This window comes from Lepidochelys kempii, chromosome 3, assembly GCF_965140265.1.
Source record: "Lepidochelys kempii isolate rLepKem1 chromosome 3, rLepKem1.hap2, whole genome shotgun sequence".
NCBI lineage: Eukaryota > Metazoa > Chordata > Testudines > Cheloniidae > Lepidochelys > Lepidochelys kempii.
The window spans coordinates 209,427,951-209,454,442 of record NC_133258.1 but is presented as its reverse complement, the minus strand read 5'-3'; the positions used below and the strand labels follow the sequence as shown (position 1 = coordinate 209,454,442).

At 49.4% G+C, this 26,492-nt stretch overlaps 1 protein-coding gene across 1 annotated transcript in view; it reads right to left on the bottom strand.

The window, feature by feature from the left end:
• Positions 1-5,651: 5,651 nt before the first annotated feature.
• The window catches only part of SYNDIG1 (synapse differentiation inducing 1), a 136,168-nt gene continuing 115,327 nt past the window's right edge, over positions 5,652-26,492 (bottom strand). The window contains exon 4 of the mRNA XM_073335340.1: positions 5,652-6,249. Within this exon, the coding sequence (XP_073191441.1) occupies positions 6,202-6,249 (48 nt within the window). The 3' untranslated portion in view covers positions 5,652-6,201. The remainder of the gene's footprint in view (positions 6,250-26,492) is intronic.

The window sequence follows — 26,492 nt, the reverse complement described above, 5'->3', positions numbered from 1 at the left end:
CGGAGTATGAGCTGTGTCCCTTTAACCACTAGATGTTGTTAGTGAAGTAACTTGGCCAATACCAGACAGCAGGATGGAGTTGGGAACACAGCCCACGTCTCTGCTCAGGGTCTTATCCAGCAGACTGTAATGTCCATCTCAGCTGAAGTCTGGCCATCCAGCCCATAAGCCTGCCCCAGCGATCCCTCTCCCCGTACCCCAACTGCTTCTGAGTCAGGTCTGCTCTGGGTGTCACTCCACGTGGCTCTGCAGACTGACAGCAGCTGAGGCTCTGGTCTTGGTAACTCATCACCCAGCACAGATTTTGGCTCCCCCAACACCTGAGAAATGAGCACCAGGCCCTCAGCTGCAATACAGACAGTGAACATTTCCCTGCCGTCTGCTCGCTCTGTAGTTTGCAGGGCCTGTTGAAATATACCCCTCAGTCGTCCTGGCTTGGAACAGCCGCTACTCCAGGCATGTTCAGACTCTCCGCTGTTTGTGGGACTTTCAAATATCCATGGACACAGCAACCGCTCAGCCCCTGAAAACCAGCAGTCATGAGTAGTGGGTCATCCAGCCTGCGTGGGGCCAGCGTTCCTATGATTTACCATGCAGCAGACCTTGCAACTATTGTAAAGCAGATGTGCTTTGCCAGAGGGAGCGAGGGGAAGAAGGGGACTTGGGGCCTCTTCCCGATTATCTTTTATTCTTCCACTTCTAATTCATGTCTCATCTTTGTGTGTCCCACCTTTATTTTCTTCTTTATCTAGTCTCCCCACTGCACCCTGCGGTGCAATTGCTGGGCTCAGCCCTGCGTCTGTGGGGAGCAGAACTGGTTTAGTTCTTTCACCGTCAAATTAAGTCTGTGACACTTAAGAAAATTACAAGGAGGCTGAAAAATAGCAGCTGGAAATGGAAAGAAAAAAAAGACAAGTTGACCAGTCCTTTATCTGGGGTTTATATACTTGATTTGTAATGAATCCAGGGCACAGAAGAAAAGGAAGATGCATGCAGCATTTTAGAAGATGCTCTGTGTGCTGAGGGCAATGCAAGGTTATCTCAGTCATATGGTGAAAAGCATTTATGACAACCCTGAGCAATGGAAAAGGTGTCTCAAACCGCAATACCACTCCAACGTGCTTTATGTGTGCAGAATACCCTATGCTGAGACGTGCTGTTTGCTTTCTCTTTGGTCTGCCTGTGTGTCAATGGATTCCAGTTGTTCTGAACACAGCTGCATGGGAACTAGAGATATTTACATTCCCTTCACTGCAGACCAAGCTAGACATTTGTCTTGCTAGGAAGGCGTTGCGATGATTGTATTTTTTCTGACAGGAGTGAGCAAGACAGATGTGCAGCATTTGCAGAGCAGCAGTGAAGGTTCATGTCATTTTCATTACGAGCCGTGTCAGGAGCAGGGATTCACGTGGAGCCAGTCTCTGCTCTGGTTATAATCTTTGTCACAAGAATGAGGATTTAATCCATCAAGTGTTTGGTGAAAAGATAGGCAAGAGGTTTAGCTCTTGGGTCTTTGCAGCAGTCTGAAATTTGACTGGCTACTAGCCATATCCGCTCTCCCCTCAGATTGTACCTGTAATGGGGGAGAGAGAAAGGGTGAACCAGGCCAAACAATGCGTGAACAGGGCCAGACCCTTAGCACAAAGATGCAGCAGGTCCCTTGAAGCAAAAGAGACAAAGTCGTGTCTCTGTAGCCAAAGAGAGGCTACAAAACCAGAAAACCCAATAATAACAGGGGATTTCAACTATCCCCATGTTGGCTGGGAACATGTTGTCTCAGGATGGGATGCAGGGATACAATTTCTAGACCTCACTAATGATGGCTTCTTGGAGCAGCCAATCCTGGAACCGCCAGAGGAGAGGTAATTCTTGATTTAGTTCTAAGTGGCGCCCAGGATCTGGTCCAAGAGGTGAATATAGCTGAACTATTCAGTAATAGCGACCATAATGTAATTAAATATAACATCCCTGTAGGAGGGGAAATACCAAAGAAACCCACTGCAGTCGCATTTCACTTCAAAAAGGGGAACAACACAAACATGAGGAGGCAAGTTAAATGGAAATTAAAAAGAACAGTCACAAAGGTGAAATGCCTGAAAAGCACAGGGAAGCTATTTAAAAACAGCAGAAATAGAAGCTGAAATTAAATGTCTGCCTCAAATAAGAATAAAAAACACAGTAAGAGAACCAAAAAATGCCACCGTGGCTAAACAACAGAGTAAAAGAAGCGGTGAGAGACAAAAAGGCATCCTTTACAAATTGGAAGTCAAATCCTGGTGTGGAAAATAGAAAGGAGCAGAAACTCTGGCAAGTCAAGTGTAACAGTATAAACAGGCAGGCCAAGAAAGAATTTGAAGAGCAACTAGTAAAAGACAGAAACTAACTGCATTGTTTTATAAGCACATCAGAAGCAGGAAGCCGGCCAAACAGTCATTGGGGCCACTGGATGATCAAGGTGCTAAAGGAGCACTCAAGCAAGACAAGGCCATTGTGAAGAAGCTGAATGAATTCTTTGCATTGGTCTTCACGGCTGAGGATGTGCGGGAGATTCCCACACCTGAGCCATTCTTTTAAGGTGACAAACCTGAGGAACTGTCCCAGATTGAAGTATCATCAGAGGAGGTTTGGAACAAATTGATAAAATGAACAGTCATAAGTCACTGGGACCAGCTGGGATTCATCCAAGAGTCCTGAAGGAACTCAAACATGAAATTGCAGAGCTACTAACTGTGACATGTACTGCTTAAATCAGCCTCTGTACCAGACGCCTGGAGAACAGTAAATGTAACACTGATTTTTAAAAAAGGCTCCAGAGATGAGCCTAGCATTTACAAGCTAGTAAATCTACCTTTCGTAACAGGCAAACTGGTTGAAACTGTAGTAAAGAACTGAATTATGAGACACACAGATGACCATGATATATTGGGGAAGAGTCAACAATGCTTTTGTAAAGGGAAATCGTGCCTCACCAATCTATTACAATTCTTTGAGGGTGTCAACAAGCACATGGAGAAGTTGACCCAGTGGCTATTGGACTTTCCCAGTGTACTTGGACTTTCAGAAAGCCTTTGACGAGGGTCCCTACCAAAGTCTCTTAAGCAAAATAAGCAGTCATTCTTCCCCACTCCACCTCTTTCCTCTGAGGTTATGTCTACACTATGAAATTAGGTTGAATTTATAGAAGTCAGTTTTGTAGAAAGCGTTTTTATACAGTCGATTGTGTGTGTCCCCACACAAATGCTCTAAGTGCATGTAGTCGGCGGAGTGTGTCCACAGCACTGAGGCAACCGTCGACTTCCGGAGCGTTGCACTGTGGGTAGCTATCCCACAGTTCCCGCAGTCTCCGCCGCCCACTTGAATTCTGGGTAGAAATCCCAGTGCCTGATGGGGCTAAAACATTGTCGCGGGTGGTTCTGGGTACATATCATCAGGCCCCCTTCCCTCCCTCCTTCCATGAAAGCAAGGGCAGACAATTGTTTCACGCCTTTTTTCCAGAGTTACCTGTGCAGACGCCATACCACAGCAAGCATGGAGCCAGCTCAGCTCACCCTCACCATATGTCTCCTGGGTGCTGGCAGACGTGATACGGCATTGCTACACAGCAGCAGCTCATTGCCTTTTGGCAGCAGACAGTGCAGTATGACTGGTAGCCGTCGTCAACGTAGTCCTGGGTGCTCTTTTAACCGACCTTGATGAGGTCAGGGGCGCCTGGGCAAACATGGGAGTGACTCAGCCAGGTCATTTCCCTTTTAAGTTTCGTCTCATGGCGATTGAGTCCTACCGGCAGTGCATTGTCTTTTAATCAGCAGCCAGCAGAAGATGATGACCAGCAGTCATATTGCACCGTCTTCTGCCGAGCACCGAGGAGATGACGATGGCTAGCAGTCGTACTACACAGTCTGCTGCCAGCAAGATGTATAAAGATAGATGAAGTGGCTCAAAACAAGAAATAGACCAGGTTTTTTTGTATTCATTTTCTCCTCCCTCCCTCCATGAAATCAACGGCCTGCTAAACCCAGTTTTGAGTTCTATCCTTGAGGTTTTGAATTCTATCCTTGAGGGGGCCATTCAGTTTCTCGCAAGGTCACCCCATTTGTTGATTTTAGTTCCCTGTAAGCTAACCCTGTAAGCCATGTCGTCAGTCGCCCCTCCCTCCGTCAGAGCAACGGCAGACAATCGTTCCACGCCTTTTGTCTGTGCAGTTGCTGCTCAGATCACTTTGGCAATTAGGAGCACATTAAACACCACGTGCATTATCTTGCAGTATGTGCAGAACCAGAACCTGCAAAACCAGGCGAGGAGGCAACGGCAGCGCGGTGACGAGAGTGATGAGGACATGGACACAGACTTCTCTCAAAGCACGGGCCCTGGCAATGCGGGCACTATGGTGCTAATGGGGCAGGTTCATGCGGTGGAACGCTGATTCTGGGCCCATGAAACAAGCACGGACTGGTGGGACCGCATAGTGTTGCAGGTCTGGGATGATTCCCAGTGGCTGCAAAACTTTCACATGCGTAAGGGCACTTTCATGGAACTTTGTGACTTGCTTTCCCCTGCCCTGAGGCGCAATAATACCAAGATGAGAGCAGCCCTCACAGTTGAGAAGCGAGTGGCGATAGCCCTGTGGAAGCTTGCAACGCCAGACAGCTACCGGTCAGTTGGGAATCAATTTGGAGAGGGCAAATCTACTGTGGGGGCTGCTGTGATGCAAGTAGCCCACGCAATCAAAGATCTGCTGATATCAAGGGTAGTGACCCTGGGAACTGTGCAGGTCATAGTGGATGGCTTTGCTGCAATGGGATTCCCTAACTGTGGTGGGGTCATAGACGGAACCCATATCCCTATCTTGGCACCGGAGCACCAAGCGGCAAGTGCATAAACCGCAAGGGGTACTTTTCAATAGTGCTGCAAGCCCTGGCGGATCACAAGGGACGTTTCACCAACATCAACGTGGGATGGCCGGGAAAGGTACATGACGCTCGCATCTTCAGGAACTCTGGTCTGTTTCAAAAGCTGTAGGAAGGGACTTTATTCCCAGACCAGAAAATAACCGTTGGGGAGGTTGAAATGCCTATAGTTATCCTTGGGGACCCAGCCTACCCCTTAATGCCATGGCTCATGAAGCCGTACACAGGCATCCCGGGCAGTAGTCAGGAGCTGTTCAACTACAGGCTGAGCAAGTGCAGAATGGTGGTAGAACATGCATTTGGACGTTTAAAAGCGCGCTGGCGCAGTTTACTGACTCGGTTAGACCTCAGCAAAACCAATATTCCCACTGTTATTACTGCTTGCTGTGTGCTCCACAATATCTGTGAGAGTAAGGGGGAGACGTTTATGGTGGGGTGGGAGGTTGAGGCAAATCACCTGGCTGCTGGTTACGCACAGCCAGACACCAGGGCGGTTAGAAGAGCACAGGAGGGCGCGGTGCTCATCAGAGAAGCTTTGAAAACCAGTTTCATGACTGGCCAGGCTACGGTGTGAAAGTTCTGTTTGTTTCTCCTTGATGAAACCCGCTGCCCCTTGGTTCACTCTACTTCCCTGTAAGCTAAGCACCCTCCCCTCCTCCCTTCAATCACCGCTTGCAGAGGCAATAAAGTCATTGTTGCTTCACATTCATACATTCTTTATTCATTCATCACACAAATAGGGGGATAACTACCAAGGTAGCCCAGGAGGGGTGGTGGAGGAGGGAAGGACAAGGCCACACAGCACTTTAAAAGTTTAAAACTTTAAAACTTATTGAATGCCAGCCTTCTGTTGCTTTGGCAATCCTCTGGGGTGGAGTGGCCGGGTGGCTGGAGGCCCCCCACTGCGTTCTTGGGCGACTGGGTGAGGAGGCTATGGAACCTGGGGAGGAGGGCGGTTGGTTACACACGGGCTGTAGCGACGGTGTGTGTTCCTGCTGCCTTTCCTGCAGCTCAACCATATGCTGGATCGTATTAGTTTGATCCTCCAGCAGCCTCATCATTGAATCCTGCCTCCTCTCATCACGCTGCCGCCACCTTTCAGCTTCAGCCCTCTCCTCAGCCCGCCACTTACTCTCCTCAGCCCACCACCTCTCCTCCCGGTCATTTTGTGCTTTCCTGCACTCTGATATTGTCTGCCTCCATGCATTCGTCTGTGCTCTGTCAGTGGGGGAGGACAGCATGAGCTCAGGGAACATTTCATCGCGAGTGCTTTTTTTTCTCCTTCTAACCTTCACTAGCCTCTGGGAAGGAGAAGATCCTGTGATCCTTGAAACGCATGCAGCTGGTGGAGAAAAAAAAAGGGACAGTGGTATTTAAAAAGACACATTTTCTAGAACAATGGGTACACTCTTTCACGGTAAACCTTGCTGTTAACATTACATACATAGCACATATGTTTTCATTCCAAGGTCGCATTTTGCCTCCCCCCACCATGTGGCTAGCCCCTCACCCCTCCCCGTGGCTAACAGCGGGGAACGTTTCTGTTCAGCCACAGGCAAACAGCCCAGCAGGAACAGGCACCTCTGAATGTCCCCTTAAGAAAAGCACCCTATTTCAACCAGGTGACCATGAATGATATCACTCTCCTGAGGATAACACAGAGAGATAAAGAATGGATGTTGTTTGAATGCCAGCAAACATACACTGCAATGCTTTGTTCTACAATGATTCCCGAGTATGTGCTACTGGCCTGCAGTGGTAAAGTGTCCTACCATGGTGGACGGAATAAGGCTGCCCTCCCCAGAAACCTTTTGCAAAGGCTTTGGGAGTACATCCAGGAGAGCCGTGAATGCCAGGGCAAATTAATCATTAATCATGCTTGCTTTTAAACCATGTACAGTATTTTAAAAGGTACACTCACCGGAGGTCCCTTCTCCACCTGGCGGGTCTGGGAGGCAACCTTGGGTGGGTTCGGGGGGTACTGGCTCCAGGTCCAGGGTGAGAAACAATTCCTAGCTGTCGGGAAAACCAGTTTCTCCGCTTGCTTGCTGTGAGCTATCTACAACCTCATCATCATCATCTTCCTCATCCCCAAAACCTGCTTCTGTGTTGCCTCCATCTCCATTGAGGGAGTCAAATAACACGGCTGGGGTAGTGATGGCTGAACCCCCTAAAATGGCATGCAGCTCATCATAGAAGCGGCATGTTTGGGGCTCTGACCCGGAGCGGCCATTCACCTCTCTGGTTTTCTGGTAGGCTTGCCTCAGCTCCTTCAGTTTCACGCAGCACTGCTTCTGGTCCCTGTTATGGCCTCTGTCCATCATGCCCTGGGAGATTTTGACAAATGTTTTAGCATTTCGAAAACTGCAATGTAGTTCTGATAGCATGGATTCCTCTCCCCATACAGCGATCAGATCCCGTACCTTCTGTTCGGTCCATGCTGGAGCTCTTTTGCAATTCTGGGACTCCATCATGGTCACCTCTGCTGATGAGCTCTGCACTCACCTGCAGCTTGCCACACTGGTCAAACAGGAAATTAAATTCAAAAGTTTGCGGGCCTTTTCCTGTCTACCTGGCCAGTGCATCTGAGTTGAGAGTGCTGTCCAGAGCGGTCACAATGGAGCACTCTGGGGTAGCTCCCGGAGGCCAATACCGTCGAATTGTGTCCACAGTACCCCAAATTTGACCCAGCAAGGCTGATTTCAGTGCTAATCCCCTTGTCAGGGGTGGAGTAAGGAAATTGATTTTAAGAGCCCTTTAAGTAAAAAAAAATGGCTTCATCGTGTGGATGGGTGCAGGGTTAAATTAATTTAATGCTGCTAAATTCGACCTCAACTCCTAGTGTAGACCAGGGCTGAGGCCTCGCCCCCAAGCACTTCCCCCCCACCCCCAAACACTCCGGTCCCAAGACCGGAAAAGCTCTGTGCCCGTGCTGTGGGAGCAAGAGCTCCTCCAGCCCCGGGACCATGGTGGGAGGGAGATTTTTCAGGGGGGCCCAAATAGGCTGGGGCCCCTGGGCATGGGCCCCATGGGCTGTGCTGTACCCTCTCCCTGGCAGCGTGAGGTTTGGGGAGGCTGATCCTCCCCCAGCCTCCACTACACGCTACCCATGTCGGGGCCCTTCTTTGCATTCTGAATTTGTCTAGCTTCAGCTTCCAGCTGTGAGCTTTCATTTAGCCTTTGTCTACTTGATTAAAGAGCCTTCTGCTATTAGCACCCTTCTCTCCAGGGTGATAGTTGTACACTGTGGTCTAGTCACCTGGAACAGCTTGGTCTGTCCCCTTTAAGGGGAGCAGGGTTCAGGTCCCGCCAACCCTTTTCCAAGGCCAGCCCCTCTCAGACCAGGCATGCTGGGACATGTAGTTCCCTCAGGAGTGTGGGGAGTTGTAGTCCTGAGGTGCTAGCTGGTGCTAATCACATGACCACCCACCATATATATATATATATATATATATATATATATATATATATATAGCAAGCCTGTAGCTTTGTTATTCAGACCTGCAGAGCAAGGCAGGTTCTGCAGAGCCCCCCCAGGCAGGGGAATACCTCTGGGGAGCAGGAGTCTGCTGAAGGAGAAATCCTAGCTAACAGGCTCTGGGAGGAGGCTGGCAGGTTTTGACTATAATCCTTGTGGTAATGAGCCAGATCCAGAAGGGGAGCAGTGCTGTGTAAACACCCGCTGTGAGGGTTTGTGGTGAGATGGAAGGTAAGTCAAGGCAGCAGGTGGGCCCTGAAGCCAGATCAGCAGAACACGTGTTGCCATCACTTGCACAAATGAAATGCACTGAGCTCCTGAACCCTCCCTGTGGGGCAGGATTTCTGCCCTTGACTCCTTCTTGTAGCTCTTCTCTGTTCTGCGTGAAGAAGGCTGGGTCCTTCCCTTGCTGTGCGGCTGCTCGTGTGATCTGTCCCGTCCTGTGCTGCTGGGAGACCCCCCCAGGCCCTGGGGTGCGATGGTCATTCCACCACCTCTGCAGGGAAAATCCCTGCTGGGGCGCTCAGGGGTGGGACTTGGCTCTAGACTATCGCGTCGTAAGTTTACAGCAGCTATTTATCCTGATCCATTTTATAATCCGCTCACTGAATAAGCCTGTGTCTTGAGCAAGTGACGCACCTTGGGGGATTTCTGGGTGTGCCCTGCATGCTGTTTAGCTGCAGTGTTAGTGGCCCCAAAACACGGTATGACTTTGTTTGGGTTAATAGCTCACGTCGAAGCAGGTATTAGCCAAATTACCGGAGCTTTTGGACACCTGTACAAAATTCTCTCCCCTTTTTTTTTTTTTTTAATTCAGGCATTTTTCCAAATGACTCTAATTTTCTGGTTTTTGCCCCCAAAATGCAGTCCCTTTATCTCTTAATGGCTTCTGATTTAATCAAGCAACTTATCAAAGTCAAGAGTTAAACTACAATTCCCATCAGTATAGCGCAAAAGCCAAATTCCGGTCCCCAGGGTGCGTTCTCTGGGCTGGCTTTCTACTCCCAGGGAGTGTACACAAGGCAAGGGGACTCGGACCTGGGCTAGGCTGTGCCAGGTCCTGGATGGGTGCTGGGGGAGAGGAGCTTCCCTCCCGGTGCCCCCCTGTAGGGGCCAGGCACAGGGCCCGACGCCGCTCACGCTGGTCCGGGCCTGCCACCTTGCAATCAGTGAATTCGCTCCGGGGGTAGATGCAGGAGCAGGGAGCAGCGGAACTTGCCCCGTGGCCCCAGCCAGGGCCCTGCTGCAGGGGGAGGGCAGGATGTCCCAGGCAGAGCTGCCGCCCCCCCCATAGGCTGGGTGGCCTGCGCAGGTGAGTCAGTGGATGGAGGTGCAGGGTTGGCCCCACCGCCCAAGCCACCTAGTGCCACTGTTTGCCCCCTAAATGTTCCTCTGCCCACGCTCTGAAAATCTCTGTGGGGCAGTCATGTGCCCCCTGGAACCTTTAAAGTGCGCGCCCTGGGCCCCCCACCCCATCAACTGTTACGTGTCACCTCTGCCCCCTACCGGGTTTTTTTCTGTCTTTTGTCCACCCCATCTTTCTGCCCCTGTGGCTTTGTGCCCTGGGCAGCTGCTCCTCTCCCCCTGCCCTGGTTACAGCCCTCATGTGCACTGTACAGAGCTCACATAAGAGGCTTCTGTGCACTGCTCATTTTCCAAAAATACCACTTAGGTAAATGAATATGGAAATCATGCTTGGGATAAAATTTGAATATTTTAATTTCTGCAGCTGATTTATATTATGCTGTAATTAAACTATATTCCCATGACATGTGTAACGTGAGGATGGTAGTAATATGAAAAATTAGTAATTAAATCTAATTAGTTCAGTTAGCAAACGGCAGATTCCAGGTGAGGAAAGGCTTTGCAAGTTGCCCAGGGAAAACAGAAAGGCGAGAGTCTGTTAGGAAAAGCTCCTGGCTGGCTGTATAGACGATGGGAAATGGTAGGAAACTAATTTGGGAGGATTCCAGGGACGGGGGGTGTGGAGTGTAATTTTATAGAAATAGCCTTCACAAAACAAGCAGCCCTGGTGATTCTCTCCATCCCCCGTCTCAATTACTGTCCCATCCTGTTCTCTGGTCCTGCTGACAGCATCTCGTGCTGGTTAGATCCGTTCAGAATGCTGCTGCAAAGCTGCTTTTCCTAGCCTGGTGCTTTGACCCTGTCGCCCTGCTCTTTGCACCCCTCCATGGGGTCCCCCTTCTCTGGTGCATCAAACGGAAGCTGCTGGTCATTGCCTTCAGGGCCCTTTTCAGCCCATCCCCAGCGTTTGGATCTTTCATTCACTGGCGAGATGTCAATCCCTGCCTCCGCTCTGCCAGCGAGGCCAGCCTTCACCCCCCACTTGCTCCATTTCAAACCAGCCCCAGCTGCAGTCCCTGGTGCTTTGGAGAAGCTCCCCAGAGCTACCTGGTTATTCCTCAAATCCTTCCTGCAAACTTTCCTTTGCTCTGGCACCTCCACCCCACTTGGCATTAGGTAAGCTGTTTGCTGTAAAGCAGCGGTTCCCAAACCTCTCCTTTGCGGACCTCTTGAAAATGGGCGAGGGTCTCGGCAGGCCGCTCGGCGAGGGTCTCGGGTCTCGGCAGGCCGCTCGGCGAGGGTCTCGGGTCTCGGCAGGCCGCTCGGCGAGGGTCTCGGCAGGCCGCTCGGCGAGGGTCTCGGCGAGGGTCTCGGCAGGCCGCTCGGCGAGGGTCTCGGCAGGCCGCTCGGCGAGGGTCTCGGCGAGGGTCTCGGCAGGCCGCTTGGTCTTTCCAAATGTTTGTACCACTAGCTACCTGTTGTAAAGCACTTTGCATAAAAGCACTACATAAAAAAAACCCTTCATCATAATTCACCTATTTTGTTCTACAAACAAAAGCCCACAACTCCTATTTTAATATCTGTAGTCTTACCTTTCTAATGCTGTGGATGTGCCCTCTCTCCCCTGCCGCGGCAGCCCCCGAACTGGGGCTGGGAAGGATGAGGGGGGTCCTCCCCCGCTGCGGCAGCCACCAAGCCAGGCTGGGGAGGAAGGGGGTCACTCCCTCTCACCCCTGCCGCGGCAGCCCCTGAGCTGGGGAAAGTCGCCTCCTTTCTCTGGCCGCTGCAGCCCTGCACATCCCAAATTCTCCCCACCTCCTCTTCTCACCCCACCTTACATGTGTATCTAAGTAGGTGGGTGGTCCTTCAGTCTCTCACGTGCGGCCACGCAGGTGCACACCTTAGAGGGAACTATCCGCGGACCACCTGAACGGAGCTTGTGGACCACTGGTGGTCCATGGACCACAGTTTGAGAACCTCAGGCTGTGGTCTTTACACCAATCAAGATGACCAGCGTTGTCTCACTGTTTCTTTGTACTCCCCACCTGTATCCATCTATTGTCTCTCATTTTATACTTAGATTATAAGCCCCTTGGGGGCAGGAACCATCTTTTTGCTCTCTGTACAGCACCTAGCGCAGTGGGCTCCTGGTCTGTGACTGGGGCTTCTAGGTATGTAACTTTGGATTTTAAATGTTTTCAATTAATGTAATTGAATTTGGGTATTGGTGTTCTAATTTCTTTAGGTTTCAGCCTCCGGGGCAGTTACAGAAACTTAATTTAGTGGAGAAGGCTGAGTGGCACAGTGAGTGATGGAATTCAAAACAGTTAAAGCAAACGGGTATCGCAATGTAACCGTGCACTGCATTTTTATACTCCTTTCTGAGATGAAATGGTGCATCCAGAGTGATCGGTACCTGGATGAGATGAATGGGTCACAATCCGTCCTCTAATGGTATCTTGATGGTAGCCGAGCACACTGAGCTTCACTGAGCAGCCACCCTTTTTTAATCCTTTACAATAACACTCTGTAATTAATTAGCATTAAGCCTGCCTTTTACCATTTCTGTATTTCTGCTACCCTAATTAAAATACCTTCTACTCCCTCACTGGCTAGTTGATATTTAACATCGCCTTTAATTAACATCTGCATAAATACCATTCCAATGACTATCAATACAGATCGCATTCTTCCAAAATCCTCCATGTTGCATCTGAAACTCTTGTTAAGCCAGGTCCTGTTGTAAGCATGCTTGGTTTGATCTCCTAACTTATTTCTCACTTGCCCCTGAGCTGGCTCACTTCACCCAGAATTTCTCCTGCCTCATTATCAAGCTTAAACTTCAGCCCAAAAACCTTTACTCTGATTACATTTTAGCATAATAAGATAGTAAAGAAACATCACTTTTACAGGTTAGCTGCTGCTGTACAATACCAATAATTACTATTGAAAACCCGAGAAAACAAGCAAGCAAACATTCACACGGTTTGGGGGTTTGTATCCCTCTAGTGGTTGGACCAGGAAAGACGTTGGAGACTACTGGTTGACAGCTACTAGACTTGGGGCTTGGCTTGATGTACAGCGCTGTCACGCTTTAATGAAGACCCTCTAAGCCAAGGGGAAAGCTTCTCCCGTCAGCGTAGCTAACCCACCTCCCCGAAAGGAAGAAGCTACGTCAACTGGAGAGCTTGTCTTTTGGCACAGTGCTGTCGACACCAGGGGTTAGGTCGGTATAACTACGTCGCTCAGGGGGTGGCTTTTTCACACCCTCGAGCAACGTAATTATACCAATAGAAGTCCATAGTGTAGACCTGGCCTTAGTCCCCTACCTCAAGTGATGGAGGCTTCTGCTCTTAGACTGAGGTTCATTTCCCTGTGGACAACCCAGCTGGGTTTGTGATGCGTGAGCTAGGCAAAGTAATTTGGAAATCTCAGACCTTCTATGCTACACCCATTTTCCTTTACAAGAGAGTAGCTGCCTGGTGAGGCAATTGAACTGTGTTTCAGAAATAGGTACTAAAGCCAGGTCCTGTGAATTAGAACCGGTAATAGCCCAGCCAGTGAGAGACTGCTTTATCTGCAGTGATCAGGTCAGCACCAGGTTATTCCCAAAAGCAAACTGCCCATTAGAATGGATGCTGGCTATTTGCAGGGCTAGTGAAAATTGTGCTCCCCCAATGAAGAGGTTAGCAAAGGGCAGAAGAAATGAAGTGCGTTTAACTGGAAATGCCCACCAAGGTATGAAGATGGAACATAGGGAGACACAGTCAACAGGGACCACATTTGTGTTTACAAAAAGAAAAGGAGGACTTCTGGCACCTTAGAGACTAACAAATTTATGATGCATCCGATGAAGTGAGCTGTAGCTCACAAAAGCTTATGCTCAAATACATTTGTTAGTCTCTAAGGTGCCACAAGTCCTCCTGTTCTTTTTGCGGATACAGACTAACACGGCTGTTACTCTGAAATTTGTGTTTAGTAACTGTGGAGGCAGATACAACACAATTCAAAAGAGTGAGGTGTCATGCTTGCAAGAAAAGCAATAATTTTGCATGTGGGTTTTTCTCTTGCATAAATTGCAGAAGCAAGATATGTGCACGAGCATACCACTGGAATGCAAAGCTCTGACGACAATGATATGGGAACAGAATTCTTTGTTGGATCCTTTACCACATCTGCAACACTGCAGCTAGGGACTTTGGGGATAAACACAGATAAAAGATCCGAACTGATACTCCAGGTCTTAAAATTCCATGGCATATTTAAAACTGATAATTAAGCTTGCTTGATATAGCAGACATACAACGAATCCAGTTGCAAAGCTGCTATGTCTGTAATTATTATTTATAGTCCCATAGCACTTAGACAGCTCAGGCTGCTATCAGCCCTCATGGTGCTAGGCACTGTACAAACCCAAAACAAAGAGATGGGAGGAGCTTAAGGACCTACCGCTCAGTGAAGTGGGAAACCACCCCGAGCTGTGCGTGCTTGGGTTGAAGAGCAAGCTGAAAATGCAGATGATCATCCGAGTGTATAACCTGCCCATGCAGCAAGACGCAAAAGACCTTCCTGAAGAACTCAGCAAGGCTGTGCCCCAGCGACACACGAAGGATGGAACACACAACACTGACACAGATGCCAGGGCACCCTCAACAATCCACGCACCACGTTGTCGTGTCGTTAACACAGAGAAAGCACACCCTGAACTTGACCTAGTACAATTAGAGCTTATTCAGTGACTTCAGACACCAGCTGTATGGTCACTGCCCAGTTTTATTGCAGGCTAAGAAATTGTAGACATTGGCAGGATGCCATCAGCTGGGAGCTCTGCTCTGTCAGATCAGCTGAGGAGGTCATGTCTAGACTTCAAAATGCAGGCATGACTTCAGATTTGGATGCAAGCCAAAGGTTTTGTTGGGCTGACTTGCTAGCGAAAGAGTAAAGCTCGGCTCCTTCAGCTCTCCTGTGGGGAAATGTGCTCTCAGCTGCTGCTCTTTGGATCGGTGTCCGGGCACTGGAAAACCGTCCCCTTTCTGGGACTCCAGTTTCCTTTCCATACGTTGAGTTTTGGGGCAGGGACTGTCTCTTGCTGTGTGTCTGTACAGGGCCTAGCACATTGGGGCCTGTAAGTCCTACAGTAATAATAATAATCCATTACCTGTGCTGTGCTCAAGCATCACGACCCATCTCTGGGAGGATCAGGCTGAGGTGGGAGTAGTTGCAGCCTGTGGGCTGCTTTGTGGCGTTAGTGATGATCACCACAGGGAGAGCAGTGTAATGGGCCAAGGAAAAGAAGCTTACATTGGCCAGGAATGACCGATCCGTTGGGCTGAACGAGATCAGTCTCTGGCATGCAGGAGATAGACGCAGTGACCGAGAAGTCTGGCTGGATCCAAGGAGGGTTGAGGTCATTGTACCCATGGAAATGCCCCCAGAACCAGGCGCTTGGCTGAGACGCAGGGACATGTTAGCATAGCCAAGCAATAGCTTAAAGTGGGAATCGATTTTAGGATCTGCTTTAGGGGCTGTCTATGCTGCCCCTGGCAGTGAGCCTCCGGCCTGATTAGACACCTAGGCGCCACCTCTGCTTGAGCTAGTGCGCTAAAAATAGCAGTGGGGACCGGCTGCCTGGGTACAAGTGCACCCGACCTCCTGGGTCCGCCCCCAGGTGGGCAGCCCCCGTTGCTGCCCACGTGGCTACCGTGTCCACGCCACTGTCTTCAGTGCGCCAGCCTGAGCCAAGCTAGAGCATCTCTGCCCACCTGGGCTGCGAGGCTTGTGCCCAGCTGTGGTGTAGACGTAACTGTTGAGTCTGGGATCTGAAGTGGAGCCTGGAGATCCCGTCTCTCCATTTGCATCCCTGCCAATGCAAGGGAAAGTTGTGGGGTGAATATGGAATGGAAGCATTAGAGTTAGCTAAGTTTGGTTAATGAAATACGTGTGTGTGCTGTAAAAGGAGGCCCTGCTTAGCTACTGGAAGGAAGGCCTAGAAAATAAGCACTAAGGGCAGAAGAAATGAAGTAGGGAAGATGTCTGAGTCAAAGCGTAACTAATGAGGTATGGGGAAGTGCCTAATAAGGACTCTGACCATCAGGGGTGACTGCAGACGGTTTTAAATAAGGCAAAGAGAGAATCTGTCTTAAAATGAGCCAACATGCCATTTCCACCCACACGCCAGTGCTAAAGCCTGCGTGAGCCCAGGTACAATGGGAACACTGGGCAAGGAGGAGGGAGGAAAGGCCTTGGGGAGAAAGGAGGTTGTAAATCTAATCTGGATTCAGACTGGAAATAAGGATAACCTGTCTCTGGTCTTCATCTGAAGTCAGTAATTGGCAATGACATCACTTGTTTGTTAAAGGGTATAAAAAAGTGAACTCCTAAAGCATTCATTGCTAACATCTGCCTCACCACCTTGGGGCCGACCCATATGGCTCTAAGCACCCCGAGTTTAGCTATTTGTAAGTATCTTGATCAAATGATTAGAAATGTTTCGTTACTGTTTGGATGTAGTAAATGCTTATTATTCAGGCATATTTTCAGCGAGTGTATAAGTACCATTTGGCGTTTGGATTTAATGAGGAATGTATGGTTAAATTAGTGTTTGGTTTCCCATATTAATAATTTCCAAAAAAGTCAATAGAAATTTGTCTGGAACACTTATTCCTCTGGCCCTGTGAGATCCTGCAGTCTGACACTTCTTTTTTTTTTTTTTAAATGCAAAGGAAAGAAAGGGGTGATTTTTATCGTTAGTCCTGGGTCCATAGCTCTGTCTAAAAGTATCTACACTGCAGTAAAAACCCCCTGGCTGGCTCGGATCAGCTGACTTGGGCTCACAGGGCTCGGGCTGCAGCGTGATAAAATTGCGGTGTAGACACTGCAATAAAAAACCCATGGCTCTACAGCATAATTAAACAGCCCCTTCGCCCGAGCCCAAGTCAGCTGGGATGGGCCAGCCGTGGGGTCTACTTGGCCCTGTGAGGTGGGAGGGTCCCAGGCTCCAGGCCGAGCCTGGACATCTATGGTTTTGTAGCCCTGCAAACCTGAGTCAACTGACCCAGGCCAGCCGTGTCTGTGCGGTGGGTCTCTTATTACAGTGTAGATGTGCCCTCCGACTTCCAATGGCAGGTTTGTGGTTTCTTCTGTAAAAGCTGGGTGAGGTAATCTTTATTGGACCAACTTCTGTTACATATATTTCTTCTCGACAGCAGTCACATGGGAGACCCCAGCTGGCCCATCTGTGGGTCTCCTGGCTTGCTAGGTCACTGTGGCAGGTTTTCTTGTATGCTCTATTTATAGCACCCAAAATGACCCTTCCGCATTGGGTTCCAAAAGCTGATTTGACTCTTGGATCTAAATGTCATGGGCCTTGAGGACTTTAGCCATTGCTCCAGGAAAGGAGGATGAATGATGTTCTGCAGAGATGCAGCCTGTCCGGCTCTCTCTCACACAACGACCTTTAGCAGTTCAGCTTTCAGGCTGGTCTCTTAGAAGTCATTCATTACAGGATTACAGGATTTTTCTTTGTTCTTGTATCAGAAGGAGAAGAAAAGACATTGGCTCTAGGGTAGAAAGACTGGACTAGCAGCTAAAGCACTGGGATCGAGGGCTGGGTTTAGTTCCCAGCTCTGCAACAGACCCTGTGACTTGGGGCAAGTCACATCATTGCTTAGTGCCTCAATTTCCCTGTCTGTAAAAGGAAGATCATAGTTCTTCCTTTCTCCTGTGTTTAGACTGAGCTCCATGGTGCAGCCACTGCCTCTTACTAGGGGTGTGTACAGTCCCTTGCACGTGGGTTGATGTGAGATGGGTCTTCCAGGGGCACCTGCAATATAAACAATGGCGGAAAGAGAAGACACTTGAAAGAGGGAGTGAGAGGCCAGGAGTCGCTCTGACCCATTGGCTGGGACTAGCTCCAGGTGCTCTGCCTGGCTTTGGGAAGTGGCCCAGCGGGTCTGTTGGCTGGCTGGCCGAAGGGTACCAGAGGGGAGAGGCCAGCTGACTACATCCAGCCACAGTAGGTGACCCAGCTGAGGATTTGCAGCCCACAGTAGCAGAGCGCTGGAGGGGAAGACTCCAGTCCCCTGGCCCATGGCGTAGGCGATGGTGGCTAAATGCAGAAAGGGCAAGTTCAAGAGGGGCTCGTTGGGAGCTGGATGGCTAATGCGAACTCACTGAGCTGCAGCAGTCCGGCTCGCCCTCCTGGATTCATGTGAGCCAGCCCGCTGGGGAGAATCGGGCATTTCCTTGCTAAGCTTCGGGTTAATGCTCCATGCGCAGCACCTTGTGCACCGGGGCCACAAGCAGGCAGCCTGGCAGCCGCAGACCTGACACTCATGGCGGGGAGACCACTCCCCCCCCAGGCAACAACTTTATTCCCCAAAGCTCAGGCAAGAGAAAAATGAAGTCCCCAAGAACCAGCCTCCCCTGTAACCCAGTGTGTCTCTTCCGCCCCCTCCAACTGGGGCTGGCTGCTGTGACCAGCGCAGGGTGGGGGAAAAGAGCTAGATCTGACTCTTCCCCCCCCCCCCAATCAAACTGCCTTTCCCCACACCGTCTGCCTGGCTCGTTCAGCAGCCCCTGGGCTGCAGAGGACCCCTCCAGACACAGCAATCAATCCATTCCAGATCAGCACTCTGCCCCACACCCTCGCTGTCCCGCTCTCCCACAGCCTTTGCTTCAAGCTTTTTCTGTCTCTCCCGGAGGGTGCTCAGATACCACGGGTGTGGTCATGGTCTGAGAATCAAGCAAAATCCTGCCCTGTTTTACAAGGATACACCAGATGCGTAAAGGGACCCAGGGACCCTATGGCTGTGATGAGTTTAGCAGAAAAGCCTGTGTCGAATTGAATACAGGTTTCAGAGTAACAGCCGTGTTAGTCTGTATTTGCAAAAAGGAAAGGAGGACTTGTGGCACCTTAGAGACTAACCAATTTATTTGAGCATAAGCTTTCGTGAGCTACAGCTCACTTCATCGGATGCATACTGTGGAAAGCATAGAAGATCTTTTTATACACACAAAGCATGACAAAAATGGGTGTTTACCACTACAAAAGGTTTTCTCTCCCCCCACCCCACTCTCCGGCTGGTAATAGCTTATCTAAAGTGATCACTCTCCTTACAATGTGTATGATAATCAAGTTGGGCCATTTCCAGCACAAATCCAAGCTCTGCGATACAACCGCATTTGCTCCAACCCCTCAGACAGAGACAGACACCTACAAGATCTCTATCAAGCATTCTTACAACTACAATACCCATTTGCTGAAGTGAAGAAATGGATTGATAGAGCCAGAAGAGTTCCCAGAAGTCACCGACTACAGGACAGTCCTAACAAAGAAAATAACAGAACGCCACTAGCCGTCACCTTCAGCTGTCACCCCAACTAAAACCCCTCCAACGCATTATTAAGGATCTACAACCTATCCTGAAGGATGACCCAACACTCTCACAAATCTTGGGAGACAGGCCAGTCCTTGCCTACAGACAGCCCCCCAACCTGAAGCAAATACTCACCAGCAACCACTTACCACACAACAGAACCACTGACCCAGGAACCTATCCTTGCAACAAAGCCCGTTGCCAACTGTGCCCACATATCTATTCAGGGGACACCATCACAGGGCCTAATAACATCAGCCACACTATCAGAGGCTCGTTCACCTGCACATCCACCAATGTGATATGTGCCAGCAATGCCCCTCTGCCATTTACATTGGTCAAACTGGACAGTCTCTACGTAAAAGAATAAATGGACACAAATCAGATGTCAAGAATTATAACATTCATAAACCAGTCGGAGAACACTTCAATCTCTCTGGTCACGTGATTACAGACATGAAAGTTGCGATATTACAACAGAAAAACTTCCAGTCCAGACTCCAGCGAGAGACTGCTGAATTGGAATTCATTGCAAATTGGATAAAATTAACTTAGGCTTGAATAGAGACTGGGAGTGGCTAAGTCATTATGCAAGGTAACCTATTTCCCCTTGTTTTTTCCTACCTCCCCCCCCTCCCCCCCCAGACATTCTTGTTAAACCCTGGATTTGTGCTGGAAATGGCCAACCTTGATTATCATACACATTGTAAGGAGAGTGATCACTTTAGATAAGCTATTACCAGCAGGAGAGTGGGGTGGGGGGAGAGAAAACCTTTTGTAGTGGTAAACACCCATTTTTTCATGCTTTGTGTGTATAAAAAGATCTTCTACACTTTCCACAGTATGCATCCGATGAAGTGAGCTGTAGCTCACGAAAGCTCATGCTCAAATAAATGGGTTAGTCTCTAAGGTGCCACAAGGCCTCCTTTTCTTATTGTCTCTGACTGTCACTCCAAATCCTCTTCCAACACTCTTGTCATTCTGATCCTTACTGAGAGGAGCAATGTGTACAAGAACGGAAAAACGCGTTGTTCTCGGGCTACAATAATTAAAACCAATTAGGGTGTTTGTGGTGTGAGCCGTGGGTGCAGCACCATCGAATGTAATGAACATGAACTTATCAGGATGTCAGCCCATGTCCTCGAATGTAAATGAGGATTGCAACTGTAAATCATTCTCCCCAAGGGCTTGCAGAGAACATGTGTGTTTCTGTCCTTAAATATTCACTAAGGACATTTACATTCCGTAGGCCAAATGCTGTGCTCCCATTGGTTTGAAATCAGTGCATCGAGGTGATGGAGGAGCACTGGAGTGCATGGGGTTGCAGTAGGTCAGAGGAATGTCTCGTTAAAATTCTGCCACCCACCTAAGACAGCTGATGCTTAAATCTTACCTGATTTCTGCCAAAGATAACTTATTCCTGAGACTCATTGTTATTACTCTTATGACAGGAGTCATCCTGGGGCCAGTTTTGTTCAATATCTTCATTAATGATCTGGAGGATGGTGTGGATTGCACCCTCAGCAAGTTTGCAGATGACACTAAATTGGGAGGAGAGGTAGATAGGATACAGAGGGACCACGACAAATTAGAGGATTGGGCCAAAAGAAATCTGAGGTTCAACAAGGACAAGTGCAGAGTCCTGTACTTAGGACGGAAGAATCCCATGCAGCGCTACAGACTAGGGACCGAATGGCTCGGCAGCAGTTCTGCGGAAAAGGACCTAGGGGTTCCAGTGGACGAGAAGCTGGATATGCGTCAACAGTGTGCCCTTGTTGCCAAGAAGGCCAATGGCATTTTGGGCTGTATAAGTAGGGGCACTGCCAGCAGATCGAGGGACGTGATGGTTCCCCTCTATTCGACATTGGTGAGGCCTCATCTGGAGTACTGTGTCCAGTTTTGGGCCCTACACTACAAGAAGGATGTGAAAAAATTGGAAAACATCCAATGGAGGGCAACAAAAATGATTAGGGGACTGGAACACCTGACTTATGAGGAGAGGCTGAGGGAATTGGAATTGTTTAGTCTGCAGAAGAGAAGAATGAGCAGGGATTTGATAGCTGCTTTCAACTACCTGAAAGGGGCTTCCAAAGAGGATGGATCTAGACTGTTCTCAGTGGTGGCAGATGACAGAACGAGGAGTAATGGTCTCAAGTTGCCGTGGGGGAGGTTTAGGTTGGATATTAGGAAAAACTTTTTCACTAGGAGGGTGGTGAAGCACTGGAATGCGTTACCTAGGGAGGTGGTGGAATCTCCTTCCTTAGATATTTTTAAGGTCAGGCTTGACAAAGCCCTGGCTGGGATGATTTAGTTGGGGATTGGCCCTGCTTTGGGCAGGGGGTTGGACTAGATGACCTCCTGAGGTCCCTTCCAACCCTGAGATTCTAGGATTGAGGCAGCACTGTTATACAAAGTCTTACAAACGCTTTCTCTTAGCAGATGAGCTCATGTTCAGTCTTGGGAAGACATCTTGTGGTGTTAGTTTTTCTGATGCAGTTTCTTTGAGGGTGCTGTAGCTAGCAACCAGGGAGAATCATAGAATATCAGAGTTGGAAGGGACCTCAGGAGGTCATCTAGTCTATCCCCCTGCTCAAAGTAGGACCAATCCCCAATTTTTGCCCCAGATCCCTAAATGGCCCCCTCAAGCATTGAACTCAACCCTAGGTTTAGCAGGCCAATGCTCAAACCCTTGAGCTATCCCTCCCCCCGTTCCCTCCTGTTTGCACTCTGTGTTACCTGAGGCAAAGGTGTTCTCTGGGAACCGGGTATTGGTGCTGGGCTGAGAGAGCCCTGAAAGAGGGGTTTGCCTAGTATGATGCTTGAATGTTGTGTCTGTGTAAACTAAACAAGCTATACCAAACACAGACCCAGACTCTGCGTCACTGATTTCTTCCCCTGGTGGGAAAGCCGACCTACAAGGCCTGAGATCTGTTACAGCTAAGCAGGGGATCAACATTATTATTATTTATTTCTATTATAGAAGGACCCCATGCTCGGCCCTGTGAAACACACCACCCCTGAGGAACTTACACCTGCAGCCTTGCCTACAGGGGAAGGGTTTTTGTGTATAACCCAAGGTCTGAATTTAAACAGACATGGTTACGCCGGTATAACCCTCTGGCTGGACGTGCATTCTGGTGTCAGTGGCCTTTTTTGCTCTTTGGGAATAGGGGCTAAGCTAAACTGGTGAATGTTACGCTCAGACAGAGTAAGAGCGGGCAGGGTTGCACCTGTATAACTATATTGGCATTTCCCATTCACATGGCCTTCATAGAGAAGACAAAGGTGGGAGAAAGGAAGTGGTGGTATCCCTGTTCTGCAGGTGGGGATTGAGGCACAGAGGTATTAAGTGACTGGCTCAAGGTCACACACAAAGTCTGTGGCAAAGCCAGGAATTGAACCCAGATCCATAGTCCAGGGCCTTGACTGCAACACCATCCTTGTCAAAATCTCTCTCTTAAGGGCTGTGGCTGGGGAATGTCTCCATTTCCCCAGAGAGAGGTGCTCAGGGGAAAGCCGGTACTCTGGGAAGGATGTTCTCAGAATCCCTTACAAGGTCTTTGACCACCAACGGAGCCAGCTGACCACTGCGTTATACTGCCAGAGGGCAGAGATCCTTGTAAAGGGCCAATTGTCAGACTAACCCAACTAATTTCAATGTCCCCACTCAGCTAGGCCCTTGCCATTGGTGACCTTGGCCATTATGGGGCTCTGACTGTTATAAAACGTTTTTGGTTTTGTGTGGTTTTTTTTTTTTTTTTTTTTTGTAAATCCCACTGCTGACCTGAGACCTTTTCATTCACAGTCAGCGTCTCTCTCAGTGCATTTCAATTTTCCACATGCCCCTCTGACTTCATTGTTACTGTGCTCCTCAGCTGTGGGCTGCTGGGGGCAGGGAATGTGGGACATTTGAACTCTCTGCTAGAGGACACCAAACAGTAATTGGCCAGAGAGACAAAGGTTCTATTCATGTCTTCAGCGAGGCAGCTGTGTTGGATATGTAGCCCCCAGGCAGGGCTACTCTATGCCATCTGAGGGCAGCAGCCCTACACGGCAGATTATTAGCTAAGGAAATTTTTGAAGTGATGGGCGGGCAGTGCTGCTTTGATGATAATCAAATCTGCCCGGAGAGTGGAGTACTTTGGTAATGCCGTGTTCCCGTGTGGTGCTGGGAGCAGGGCTTGAACCTGGGACCTCTGATTCCAAAAGACCCAGCTTTTTTAAGCCAACACTATGGCAGGCTAATCTGCCTTTATATGTATCCCAGCCACCAGGAACAGGGGAGAGAGTGTCACCTGGAGCTAGTTATACTTTCACCTTGTGTGTGTGATGATCTTCAGGAGCAAAACACCTGCAGTCTGGCCCTGGTTTACATCCCCTGGGAACCTGTTCGAGTAATGGTGCCTCCCTGTTTTCACTGTTGTAATTGTGTGTGATTTTTTTTCATCTTTAGGGGAAGAGAAATGAACAGAGCAGTTGAGCACAGGGAAGGTTCCCCCCCCCCCGCAGCAAATTTCTCTGCTATGAGGGATTGAGCATCAAATTTCAGGGATATGTTTGGGTTAGAATCCTGTGCCAAGATATTGGCATCATGTCCCTGATTCAAGGGGGGCCCTACATACGCGCTGGGGGGGGGGGGTGCATGATGTGTAATGAACCGAGCTGGTCGGGAACTTTTTGGCAAAATAGTTTTTCATTTTGGAGGGAAAAAACTATTCATTGAGACTGAAACTCTGGGTGAGGCCGTGCCAGGTTTGAAGAAAGTTTTGTCAGGAGATGCTTCTCGGGCCCAGCGTAGACTTCCTGCTCAGAAGGGGAGACAAAGCAGCCCCCTTCATTTCAGAGCAGCCAAGACCTGGTGGTTAGAGTTAGAACGGGCCTTGAAAAGCCAGCTCTCCCACAGCCCAGCGGAGTGCTGGGGCTACCAGCCTAGTCTCCTGCTCAAGCCATTCTACTCAGTGGAACAGGGACTTGCACTGGGATCTCCCAGGGATGCCCAAAGCACCAGGCCCTTGCGAGATCTTGCACTGTTTTTCCCCTGAAAAACTTCAAGCGGTCACTGTTTCATCCTGATTGGGGTTTGCAGGGGGGGGTCCACTATCTCAAAAATATTTGTGGGAAGGGAAAACCTCTTCCCGCCCAGCTCTAATCATTAATAGCTGTTTGCTCTCTGTAGTCTCACTTCCCTCACTGCCTCGAATCACCTATAACCCTGTCTCTGCTGTACAAAGTTAGTCATAACCGAAGCACTTTAGTTATAACACAAGTTGATGCCTCGTGCATTCACATTTGAAAGAAAATCTATATTACTTAGCCCATAGATTGATTCATCTGCCCATTTATGTCAGTGCTCTAGATCAGCCCGGCATCCTGCGAATGTCTCAAATGGTTAGAAAATAACAAAGAACAGGTCATCACTGGATTGGTAGCTCCAGGAACTATACTGGGCAATCCAATTCCGTGCGCTAACAAGGAAGTCTGGCCCCAGTCCCATAGTTGTTGCTATCAAATTCTCCTGATCTTTCCCATCAGTCCTTATGAGGGAGGAATGTCAAAGAAGACTAACACCACCCTGCTCTTTCGGGAAGAGTAGCTACAAAATGAATTAGAGACGTGTGTCTGGGTACTTCTATAGATCCCTCATCATGGTATCATTCTAGAGCTGGAAACTCAAGGCACAGGGAGATTAAAGGCCAGATTCTTAGAGACAAGAAGCCACCTAACTCCCATTGAAAGACACTGAAATACCTTTGAGCCTTGGGCCGAAGTGCCTTGGCCAAGGTCATCTGGGAAATCTACAGCCACCCTGGAATTGAACCACATCTCCAGAGTCCCAGTCCGGAGTCTGAACTACACGGCTGGCTTCCACTGTAGCGCATCATTTCTCATCCGGGAATTGGGCCAGGGCAAACCACTCCCATAAAACTGATTGTGGGCACTTTTCTCACTTCACGTGTCCAGCACCTTGTGTCTTATGCTCTGCCCAGAAAGTCAACACCCGTGATATCCCTCTGCCCCCGACCGCCATGCGAGGGGAGCTTGCACCTCCTGTGCCAGACACACCACTTGCTGGAGTTAGCCTCCGCTGGTCCTGGGATACTGCCCCACAGACCGCTGGCCCAGCCTTCCGGCCAGCCAGTGTGAGCGCAGAGGGGTGGATGGGGTGCAAGGGTGTGTGGGGAGAAAGGGTTGAGCGGGACGGAGGTAGAGAAAGGTGAGATATTTTTAGTAGTATGGTAGCAGCTAGCGGTGTCCCCCAAGAGTGGGGCCCCATCACACTAAGGATGTGTACAACCTGCCCTCAAGAGCTTACAACAGAGTGAGCAGAGAAAGGGTGGGAGAGGGAAAAGGGGATGAAGTGACCTGCCCTAGGTCATCCAGCTGCTCAGTGGCAGAGCCAGGATTAGCCCCCAGCTCTGCTGCCTTGGTCCAGGCCACTGGCCATCAACCCAAGAGGACTATTTTGTGGTACCTCTTTTCCAGTGAAGTTTGTTCGTGATCGTTCCAGGGCAGTGTGACTGATCCCTCAGGGTGACAGTTCATCCATTACTGGGAGTAGGGTTGTTTTATTTTCATTAGCCAGCTTGAAAAGCAGCTGCAGATCAAAGAGCTTCCCTGCATGCGTGGTAACTGCATAATTCCCTCCTGCCGAGCAGCAGACAGCTCAGCACAGGACAAGCCGGTGTGCTGTGCTCTGCTGACGCCTTTCAAAAGCCAGAGCTAGGTTACTTTTTCAAAGCTAGCCGAGGCGACCTGTACAACAGACAGACAAACTGCCCTCCTGCCTTTCTACCCGCTGCACTGTTTGCTGCTCGACCATGGGATTCCTGCAACCTGATGAACTAGTTCTGACCCATAAATTATGGTTCTCCCGAGACCGCGATCTTGGTGTGTGAGATTTGGCATCGCCTGGAAGGGCAGGACAGGCTCTGGACTAGTAAACAGAGCTTTGGTTTCCTCTCAGTGCTTTGCTATTACCTGGGCTTTGGATGAAACTCCTCGATGCACTGACCTCCAGTGCCTGGTTCGCTCTCTAGTCCTGCTACCCTCCCCTCATCTTCAGTAACCACAGAATTTACGGACAGCGCTGGACTTCATTATTCTGCTTGCGCTTTGTCCTAGCACCAGGGGTCATGTTTATACAGTCTGTCAGTCTTCCGGGTATTTGAAGTGTTTCCAGCTATGGCCACGCGTCACTCACGCACATGATCTCACATGTTCTCACACGTGTTGGCCCCTCAGCTCGGTTACGCTGTTCCTGTACGTGGGGTGTGAACAGAAGGCAAGAGGGAAAGTGAATTTAAGCCACTGTCAGAACAGCTTCAGGGCTGCTCTAATAAATGTACTGGCAAGCCGAGAATAGTCACAGTGCAGTGGGCTCCAGCAACAACCCCCTCCCAACCCTCTCCCCAGTGGGGCCACTGC